Genomic DNA, 10,434 nt, shown 5'->3' with positions numbered 1-10,434 from the left:
GCTAAAAGCTGTAGTCCTTGTGCTCGACAGAATTGGGCTCTGCAGGTGCTGCACCAGGTGTTTTCTTGGATCCCAGCTGGGCGCGAAGACGACGGTGGGAGGAGCGAATGTCCTGCACAGCACCCACTATGTCCGCCTGCGGATCGTTGGTGCGGGGAAACTCCTCGATGAGCGAACGCAACTGTTCCAAGCTTCGACGCACCTTGTCCGTGTGTTTCAGCTGCTGCTGGGCCACCACCTGGCCCAGAATCTTGCCGAGCTCCTCGCCTAGGGATACGCCCTGGGCGTAGCCCAATTTGTAGCCCTCTTCGTTGCCCTGCTCCTGGCCGTCCTTCAGTCCCTCCTCGTAGCCCAAACGTGCCTCCTTCTCCTCGGTCAGGACAATATCGTCAAAAAGATCGTTTATATCCCGCGACGGACTTGTCATTATATGTGGTTTCACCGGATTGCTTGTAAAAGCTCTCGTCCAGCGTACAAGTAGTCCTTGTCCTTATCCCCAATTGTAGCTCCAGATATTTGGCAGCTTTAATATTTAAATTCGGTGGATATTTCAACTTGTTTTTACCCGAAATGTGATTCCACTGCGGCATTTTACAGCACTGGCAGAGAGCAATACAACAGCACTGTTAAGAATTTAACAGGGGAATTCGTTTATTTCAAATAGGAAAACAACTTTTATCTTAAACTAGAATTTAGTGTTTTATTATAATTATTTTTTTAAGTATTTAATATCGAGTGCATTTTAGTCAGTATAAAGAATTGTTTTGTTTTATTTGGCATCCCAAAATGTTTAATTGTCGAGTAATTTTATCAATAAAAGTTAGCCAATGTTTTCAATAAGAAATTGCACACATTTCTGCTATTGTGTAGTTTTATTTAACTGGTTGAATTTGACCTAATTTGACATGCTCGCTTGGGCACAGAATTTGAAATTCGTTCTAGAGATTTGTATGCTTTAAGCTACGGGCAAGGCACATAAACCGGTGCTAAAGCTAAATAATCGATGAGGATACTGATGGCGCCCGCATTCACTAGTTCCACCCATCCTCGTCGTCCTCGGAGTGTTCTTCGCCGCTGGACTGAGATCCCTTGCGGGGCTGTACCGGCGGCGGAATGACGCGGGAGAGCTGCTGCATCAGGGGATTGCCAGCAGTGGCCTCCGCGGGATTCTGGCTCCCAGAAATTCCCTTGCGTCGCAGCATTAGCTTGTTGTGCAGGTCCGCCATCAGATCCCCCGTGGCAGCGCCTCCCGCCTTGGAGCGACTGTTGTCCACCACGTCGAGCGGAGCAGCCGCAGGCGACCGCAGACGACCGCCATGCACTCCACCGGCGTTCCTTATTGCGGCCATAAGCTCAGATCGCGGATCTTCAGTAGCTGGAGGCGGCTGCGGCATATTAAGAGGTGTTGCTAACGACGGGGAGAGCGGTTTCACAGCTCCTTTGGTGGGAAAGGGTGGCGGTGATGGAATTGCGTTCGTCTGCGCTGGCGGAGGAGGTGGAGGCGGCGGTGGTGGCGGAGGAGGCGGTGGTGCCGCCGTAACTGGCGATGGACATTGTCCAACACTCTTCCTACGCAACGGTCCCGGAATGTGCGTCTGTGCCGCGATGGCTTGCACTGTTATAACCTGCTCCTCGAGCCCCAAATCCGGAAGCTCGGGTAAATCACCGAACTGCTGGGAAGGCGCTATTGGTGTTTGCTCCTCCACTGGCTCATACTGCAGATCATTCGCTATGCCCGGTAGGTCGGGCAGGTCCAGTGGAACATCAATGGCGGGTGCAGCCAAGGCAGCAGGATTATAGCGCAGGTCCCCAGCTGGAGTGGCCAGTTTGGTGGTGCCGTGGGCCAGCGAATGAGGTGCCGGAGCCAGCTGCTTATCGACCGTGAGTTGGGTGGACTGACTGGCAACGCGTCTAGCACTTTGCGGCGGTAGGGATCGCTTCCAGGCATTCAGATCCTCGCCGTAGGCGAACTCATTGGTGTTGAATCGCATGAGCGAAGGTACGGAGCGCACTCCACCCGCAGGCAGGCTGCCCAGGCCAGCGGTCCGATTGGTTATCTTCCGTTCGGCGACCAGTGGCGATTCCTGCTCCCGATCGCCACGTACATGGAAAAAGATGTCTGCATCATCCGGTTTGTGCTCCGCGGGACTGTGGCTGCTGTACGACCCTTGCGGCTTCTGCTCCACCGGCTGCTCCATCAGGGGATTGGCTGCCACCTGTGGAAAGGTGGCTGGTAGCGGTGCCAGGACGTCGCTGGCCGGAAAGCGGGCGGGTGCAAAAATTTGGATGGCCCGCTTGGAGCCAACGAGCGCATCGATTTTCGCCTGGGCGCGCTTCACACGATTGTTTATGTCCTCAACCTTTGAACCATTTCTCGCCAAGCGGGCATCGATTCGCTCGAAAATCGAGTTTATGGTTTTGTGTAGACAGTCCAGGGACTGGGCTGCTTGGATTATGGTATCCTCGTGGTGCAGGTCGGTGGCTATAATGGCCACCTGGTAGGGGCTGTGCAGGTAAGGTGACTCCTCCATTTTTCTATCGCCAAATAATTACATATTTATTTGCAATTTTACTGCTGTTCTTAGTAGTGTGACCAACGCTAAAAGCTATACATAATCTTATGAATTATTTCTAAAATGATTTGGTTCAAAGTAATAATTGAATGGATTTCTTTTAAAATTAAAATAATAATGAATTACAAATGTAGATTCATTTATATTTTTAACAATTAAAAACAATTTTGAAACAACCCAAAGGATACGTTTACTTTTAGACTTCTTATTTTACTTACTTCTACTAGAGACGGCGGCTTTTTCAAATACTTTTCAAACTCCTCCCACTGTTAGGCCAATTTTTTAAGTCTTTGTATATTTTTTTCAGGGTTATTACTTAATTAGGCCAAAAATAAATAAATAAAAAAGGTCTCCATGTTCAAAAATCCACAATCCCACCATCGACGGTAATTTTTCTGGGTAGTGTGCCCAAATCAAATGTTAAAAACAGTTCATAAAATGATTTGCTTCAAAGTAATAATTGAATGGGTTCAATTTAAATTAAAACTCTAAATTAATGAAAAAATTCAAATACACTTAAATTTTTTGCAAATAAAAAGAATTTAGAAACAACTAAAGGAAAGGCGTTAATTTTTAGTATGTTTTCAGCTGAGCAACTTGGTAACACTGCAAGAAGCGACACGGCAGCAAAATAAATATCAATTCAGTTTACTGATAATTCTTGGTTAAATACTCGCAAATCCAAAATGGACAAGGTTGTTAAATTCGCCGAACCCGGACGCGCCTTCGCCAAGGACTCCATCCGCCTAGTGAAGCGTTGCACGAAACCCGACCGCAAGGAGTTCCAGAAAATCGCCATCGCCACCGCCGTGGGCTTCGCCATCATGGGCTTCATCGGCTTCTTCGTCAAGCTGATTCACATTCCCATCAACAACATCATCGTGGGATCCTAGAGATCGGCAGGTGGCCCCCGGACCGGAAAGAGATTACATGTAGTTCACGATTCCACGCGCATCTTTAGCGAAATAAAAGCCCCTTCTTCGATTATACATACACAATTCAATGTAAAATCTTTAGCTTGGGTTTGAGATAAGAAAGTCTGGTTATAAGTTGGGTGCTTGGGGGGTTTTTTATTGTGCTCAGAGGGTTGTAAATATCTTTCCGAAGGCAAGTAAGCCAAAATTCAACAAAATTTTAGCTTAGCATTCAGCAACAAAATTTAATATATTGTACTATTTTATTCATTTAGGTCAAGTTGTATTTTGAATCGTTGTTCCAGTTGACAATGCTTTCATTTCATTATTTTAACATAGAGATGATTTAACATGAAGTTCTACATTTTACAATGGCACGTTTTTGGGTGTGCCTAATATTGATTTATAATTTTTGGAGCACTCGAAAGAGGAAGACTTAAATTCTGTTATAAAAATCGTTCTTTAACCTTAAACGTTCTGTAACGCTATTGATTTTCTTAAAAATCCCCAATATAAAGAAGCAACAATATTTCTTAAATTCCCTGATCACACGCAGCAATCGGATATCGAATAAATTTTGAAACGTGGCAACGCCTACTATATGATTTGATTCTGAACGGGAATTTTGTACAATGTTAATCTGTGTATATATTTATGTCTTTCACTGTAGTTCGTTTGACCACTATAAACTTTGGTCACACTAAAGTACCTGAATTGTGCAATAGCGGTCGTTATCTGGTCGTTTTGTACAGATTTTTAAATAAAAGTGCCAAAATGAGTGCTCCTCGAGTAGGTGGCGTATTAGCTCTGGGTGCCACCGCCCTGGGCGCCTTTTACCTGGGCTCACACGTCGAGCGCGAACGCCGGCACGATGGCTCCACAAGTGGCCTTCCGCGGCTGCCTGGTCTGCCCACCTTTGGAACTGTTTCGGCTGCCAGTTTAATTCCCGCCCAAGAGAACAATGTAAGCCTGGCGGCAACTCCGTCGCGGATCGGCCAGATCATGAAGTACGGATTTCCCGGACTCGATCACGTGCGCTCCCACTCCGACTACGTGCTGTCCTACGATCGGAGGAACCGGGTGCCCCACTGGGTGTTCGAGCACCTTACGGCAGAGTCGGTGGCGAAGAACGATGCCGTGGACAGGTCGAAGTGCGATTTCAAGCAGGACGAGAGCATCCATCCGTTCTTCAGGTCACAGAACACGGACTACCGACGATCGGGCTATGATCGCGGGCACATGGCCGCCGCTGGAAATCACCGGCTGCACCAGAAGCACTGCGACGAAACCTTTTACCTATCGAACATGGCGCCACAGGTGGGCCAGGGCTTCAACCGGGATGCCTGGAACACGCTGGAGGCACACGTGCGAAGACTGACCAAGACCTACTCCAATGTGTACGTCTGCACGGGTCCACTGTACCTACCGCACAAGGAGGACGACGGGAAAACGTATGTCAAGTACGAGGTCATCGGCGCCAACACCGTGGCTGTTCCCACCCACTTCTACAAGGTCATTGTGGGCGAGTCCGCGGACCACAAACTCCACATGGAGTCGTACGTGATGCCCAACCAGGTGATTAGCAACGACACTCCCATCAGTGTGTTCCAGGTGCCGCCAGAGAGCGTGGAACGCTCGGCTGGATTGCTCTTCTTCGATCAGATCAATCGCAAGCAACTGACCACCATCAATGGCAAGAAAGTCTAGTCGATGTCTTAGTTCCATTTTAGTGTATTTGAACAGGGATAGCCCCTTGTTTAATGTAATTTTCTTCTTTTCCAAAGAACTTGTGGATTAATAAAATTAAACAATTAATACAGATGTACATAGAGATGAGGCTTAACGCGGGTGTTGTTCGTGAAGAGATAGCGAAGCGTGGGGATGTGAATCTGAAACTAGATCTGATGTATGGTGCTGCTGCTGGGCGGTCCTTACATGCCGCCTTCGTTCTTGGAGCGCACGTCGTCGATCTTGAGTATCATCTTGACGAGCTGCGTGGAGAGCAGAATCTGCTGCTTCTTCGAGTGCAGCGACTCCACCACGTTGTGGCTCTTCATGTCCGAATCACCCGACAGCATGCAATCAACACCCAGGCTGGACTTCTTCTCGGCCACCTGTCTGGCCTTCAGCTCCGACAGCGTCTCGATGGGATGCAGGCCGCTGTTCTCCGCCAGGGCCAGCGGAATGCTCTCCAGGGCCACGGAGAAGGAGCGGAAGGCGTACTGCTCCAGCGTGGACAGTTGGTCGGCCTCCTTGGCCACAGCCAACGAGCAGCTAATCTCGGCAGCTCCACCACCGTAAACAATACGCGAGTCCTTCACAAGCGAACGCACCACGCAGATGGCATCGTGAATGGATCGCTTAGCCTCCGCAATGATCATGGCGTTACCTCCACGCAAGAAGATGGTCACGGCCTTGGAGTTTTTGCACTCCTCGATGACCAGCATCTTGTCCTTGGATGTGCCGAATGCTGAAAGAATCAAAGTCATTTAAAAATGGACTAGATCCAACTATAAAATGAAAACTTACCCATTTCGCGAACGAGTCCTGCAACACCCAGTTTTTCAGGCGTGAGCTCTTCGAAACGCGGCACGATGCGTCCACCGGTGGCGATGGCAATCAGCTCGATCTCCGGACCGCCAACCCAGCGCACGGCGGGCAGCTCCTGCTGAAGCAACAGGTGGTTGGCCTCATCATCGAAGCCCCACTGGCAGATGGCAAGGGTGGCGCCGGCGTCCTTTACCTGCTTGACCATCTGGGTGAACTTCTCCTGCTCGTACTCGCGCAGCGCCCTGTAGTCGTCCGCGGAGGTAACATCGAGCTTATGCTTAGTCTTGGGCTTCGGGGGCTCAAACGGGCAGGTGAGGATGGCCAGCTTGACATTCCTTAGCTCCTTGGGCATCTGCGAATGGCTGAGGGTCTTGTCAACGATGACACCCTTCACCAGCATCGAGTCCTCCATGCGACCGCCCACCTTGGTCTCGATCTTGATGAGCTCGAAGTTCACGTCCTTCTTCTCAATGTCGGCCACATTCAGCACAGCATCCACAGCCATCTCGGCCATCTGACGATGGCACTTGTTCACGATCTTGCTGCCCAGCGTGGTCATGGCGATCTGGATCAATGGCTCCTTGTTCTTCGGGTCCACGGGGAAGGGTTGAGCGATCGCGTCCAACTGCTTGATGGCGCACTGGGCGGCCAATTCGAAGCCATCGGCGATGCGAATGGGATGAATGCCCCTATCGATCAGTCCCTCGGCCTGCTCCAAGAGTGCTCCGGCCAACACGACAACGCCGGTGGTTCCATCGCCGATCTCGTCGTCCTGGGACTGCGACAGCTGCACCATCAGCTTGGCAATCTCGTGGTCAACCTCCATCAGTTTCATGATGGTGGCGCCGTCGTTGGTCACAGTCACGTCGCCGTCGGGGCTGACCATGATCTTGTCCAGACCCTTGGGACCCAGAGAGGTCTTAAGGGTGGACGCGATCTGGCGAGCGGCCATAATGTGCGTCTGTTGGAGCAAAAATTGATAATTTAGTAAGTACTTAGGGTAGACATGGATACATCATATTACATTTACTTTTCAATAAGATAGTAAATGTAAATTAGTTGTTTCTCAAGCGTAATTGTTTCTTTCAAATTTAAGGTTTAAATCGACTTGGTCTAAATTGATATTCTAATTGGATTCTAGAATATACCAATAACTGAATGAAGTCTGGGATGAACATATGCAGATAGTAGGTTTCATACAAGAGCAGTAGAAACTGCATCTGTCGAAGGAATTGTTGGTCTTTTTAAGCATTTCGGTGGCTTTTCATTCGGACTTCCAAACTTTTCGCAGTGCGCGTGACTCAGCCGGCAATGAAAGGAAAACATCTGGGCGGCGTTTTAACCTCAAAATCGGCCAGACAAATTGTTTTTCCGAAATGCATTGTTTATGAGTGCAACTGAAGAATGAAAGCTTGTTTGGAGGAATAGCTCACTACCAATGAAGGATATATTCAGCATATTATTGAATATTAGCAGCAGAGAGTCTATTTAAAACCGGCTTTTTAGAACATCTGGAATGTTCCGCAGACGATGCGTCACTCCTGAGACTCATTGAGCACACCAATTGCAAGCAGAGCATTTGCCTGCGAATCTGATCCTGATCAGCTCGTCCAGGATGCGGAATCCAAGGCCATGAGATGATTAATCGCCGTTTCATTTACCTTTATGGCATCTGTTCCTGTGATGCGCTTCTGGCGCTCCTGGTCGCGCAGGATGATGAAAGGCCGACCATATTCGTCGAACGCGAACGTACCGGGAAAGGCGCTCATGGTTTTTTAGTTGAAAGGATGACGGATTCGCACGTTTTTCCAAGATTTAATTCCCGAGTTTATTTTATTCCAACGAACGAACGAACGACTGATCCTAAATTTGACCAAACGCGTTGTGACTAGGGTTGGGAGAACGACAAGAATGTTATCGATATTTTCTAAATAATTTTTTTATATTATTTTACACTAGTAAGAGGGATATTCTCTTATTTGTTAAATGCTATATTTAAGTTTTATTTAAATTTGATCGATTTGTCAATCTGATAGCTTTTAAATATTTAAAAACTTTAACTGTCACTTTACTTTATTGCAGATTTATAATTATTTACTATTACGATTTTCATATCTTGACATAAGCTTGGATCGTTTCTTATGTTTTTTAAGCTAATCAAAATTAACAATTAATGACACCTGCTTAGGAAATCGACGGAGCAATTGCATCCTATATCCTCAAGTGATTTGCAATTGTAAGAGCAGAAAAGGTGCGTATATATAAACAATTTGAACCCATCAATTAGCTTTAAGAATCCCTCAAAGAAGTAACTGTTCTTTGTTTCCATCCCTTGCCTGAGCTTGCTGCTAGTGTGACCAAACTGAGCCGTCCTAAGATGCACCGAAAAAGTCGTGGAAAAACGTATATAAGGAGTATCGCGTTGGTATTTTCCTCAGTTTTATACTAACTTTTGACGACATCAGATCACAAATTGCTGGGAGGTTTGCACCCCAATCAAAGCCAGTTTTACAAAAAAGTCAAATTTCGTTCGACTCGATTTCTTCTCAGTGCGTTAAGTTGCAACCATTAAGTGTGAAAATGCCATCCAATATGAATAATAAACTGTAAGTAATGGTATCCAAAGCGGTTGCCATACACGACGACAAAAAGTGCAAAGTCGATTTTGTAGTGCGAAGAATAAAAAAAAAAGAAAAAGAGAAATGAAATGAAAATAGTGCGAGGGAGTCCACGACTCCTTTCCTTTCCAATTGGTGGCAAGTAGGCTTGGTTGTAATGGTTTGTAGTGCAATAGTTTAAGTGTAACATGCTAACAAATCTGGTAACGGTGTTGGTTGATTTTCTCACGTACGCATACGCACATACGCACACATATAACCGTGTGCAGCTGTGTGGGTCAGTTTGTTTTTTTTTTTTACTGTAAAATCATCTGTGACGCACACAGAGGCAAATACAATGAGAACGACGGAAATAAATAATGGAAATTGTGGCCATGTATGTGTGGTGGCACGATTCGTAAGTAAAGTAAATAATTGATTTCAGCCGAGATATATGAAATTTAATTTTTTACTTTATTATGCCTTATTTATTTACTGTTTTGCCTTATGTTCAAGATGGCCGACCCGCAGCGTTGCCACTTTCTTTGCGCTGCCTTATTACTTTTGTTGATTGTAAACACAAGTCTATAACGATAATCTGCTTGCATAAATGCCTTATTAATACTTCTGTTTGCAGGCAATGTTTATTACTTAATTAGCGCAAACACACATCATGTTTGCGCATCCGGCAACGCCGTGTCCCATAATTTATTTACAGTTGGACCTCCTTCCAATTGGAGAACCCATAACATCTGTGTGCGTATGTGTTTTCTCTATTCTTTGTTTACCTGTTTCTTTTCCATCGGAAATGGCATTTTGAAATATTGCTTTAGCAATCCAATTGGGAAGGTACTCGTTAAAAACTGGTATTTATTCCGTTACTTTTTAGTTCTTCGCGATTTACCAGCATTTTGTTCAAGTTCTTCTTTATTCTTTGGGGGGGCTTGCATCCTGGGCGGCTTTTATTATGTCATACAACAACAAATACAAACGCACGCTCACAAGCATATTCGCTGTAAACAAGGGAAAATTCCACTCGCCATTGCAGTTTCGCGTTGTTTTTGTGCGGCAAGTGAGATAGGAGAAAGAGGGATGGATATATGTACTGCATATACATACATATGTGCTCATGTATGTAGAAGAGCGATATTGGGTCATCGGCACTATTCTAGCAGCTTCTTTGGTGCCTCCTTCCACTGTTTCTACCCCTCATTCGCGTTTATCTTATCTTGGGGAACCTCACAAGATCCTATCCCTTATCTCGCCATTGTTCTGGTTATAGCATATGTATAATAATTTCCAGTGCCCGTGTTTGCTTTATGACATCTTGCTTTTGTCTAAAAATCCTGCTTGCTATTTGCTTAGTACACTTCGTCTTTTACGATTGTTTTTCCACTGTCGAAAGATTGTACCTGATCCACCAATATTTGTCCAAGCAGAACGACAAGTTTTGATGTTGATTACACAAGCGCACCAATTACGTTATCTTATCGCCCACTTTTTATTTATCTAGATCTAACCTGGATAGTGATCTAGATCTGCTGTGCTTTTTTCTACTTAAACTGAGCTGCATTGCAGTTTCAGGAGGCAGTTGAAAAGCTTTACACATGGTTTTCCTCTCAAAAACATCGTTTACCCATTAATTAGGGTGGTTCTTTGCTTATCGCGTTCGTCACGCCGAAGACACGTGGTCAATGATGAAAGACTAGCCAAAGTACAAAGCGATTACCGTAAGTTGCTACACCAAAATATGGCAACGGTACCGTACACGTTTTTCTGGCAAAAATGTGTTCACACAGC

At 46.1% G+C, this 10,434-nt stretch overlaps 5 protein-coding genes across 5 annotated transcripts; 2 read left to right on the top strand and 3 right to left on the bottom strand.

Annotated features, from left to right (window-relative positions):
• Position 1: 1 nt before the first annotated feature.
• On the bottom strand, positions 2–427 carry LOC27206326 (protein LTO1 homolog). Its single transcript, XM_044922654.1, has one exon. It carries the CDS (start codon positions 425–427, stop codon positions 2–4), a length of 426 nt encoding a protein of 141 aa, XP_044778589.1.
• A 403-nt stretch (positions 428–830) lies between these two features.
• Positions 831–2,699, bottom strand: LOC6739404 (WASH complex subunit 1). Its single transcript, XM_002076273.2, has one exon. It carries the CDS (start codon positions 2,529–2,531, stop codon positions 1,032–1,034), a length of 1,500 nt encoding a protein of 499 aa, XP_002076309.2. The 5' UTR covers positions 2,532–2,699; the 3' UTR covers positions 831–1,031.
• A 440-nt stretch (positions 2,700–3,139) lies between these two features.
• Positions 3,140–3,571, top strand: LOC6739406 (protein transport protein Sec61 gamma-1 subunit). The gene has a single exon (XM_002076272.4). It carries the CDS (start codon positions 3,260–3,262, stop codon positions 3,464–3,466), a length of 207 nt encoding a protein of 68 aa, XP_002076308.1. The 5' UTR covers positions 3,140–3,259; the 3' UTR covers positions 3,467–3,571.
• Positions 3,572–4,129: 558 nt separating this feature from the next.
• Positions 4,130–5,312, top strand: LOC27208667 (endonuclease G, mitochondrial). Its single transcript, XM_016184232.3, has one exon. The coding sequence runs from the start codon at positions 4,142–4,144 to the stop codon at positions 5,192–5,194; it is 1,053 nt and encodes a 350-aa protein (XP_016027101.2). The 5' UTR covers positions 4,130–4,141; the 3' UTR covers positions 5,195–5,312.
• Positions 5,203–7,935, bottom strand: LOC27208695 (T-complex protein 1 subunit epsilon). Its single transcript, XM_016184253.3, has 3 exons — positions 7,699–7,935; positions 6,017–6,998; positions 5,203–5,957 (listed from the first exon to the last, which is right to left on the bottom strand). Exons 1-3 carry the CDS (start codon positions 7,804–7,806, stop codon positions 5,419–5,421), a joined length of 1,629 nt encoding a protein of 542 aa, XP_016027100.1. The 5' UTR covers positions 7,807–7,935; the 3' UTR covers positions 5,203–5,418.
• Between the last annotated feature and the right edge of the window lie 2,499 nt (positions 7,936–10,434).

The sequence above is a fragment of the Drosophila simulans genome, chromosome 2R (genome assembly GCF_016746395.2).
Source record: "Drosophila simulans strain w501 chromosome 2R, Prin_Dsim_3.1, whole genome shotgun sequence".
NCBI classification, from domain to species: Eukaryota; Metazoa; Arthropoda; class Insecta; order Diptera; family Drosophilidae; genus Drosophila; species Drosophila simulans.
The sequence above is the reverse complement of the archived record's forward strand: the minus strand, read 5'-3'. Positions and strand labels throughout refer to the sequence as shown.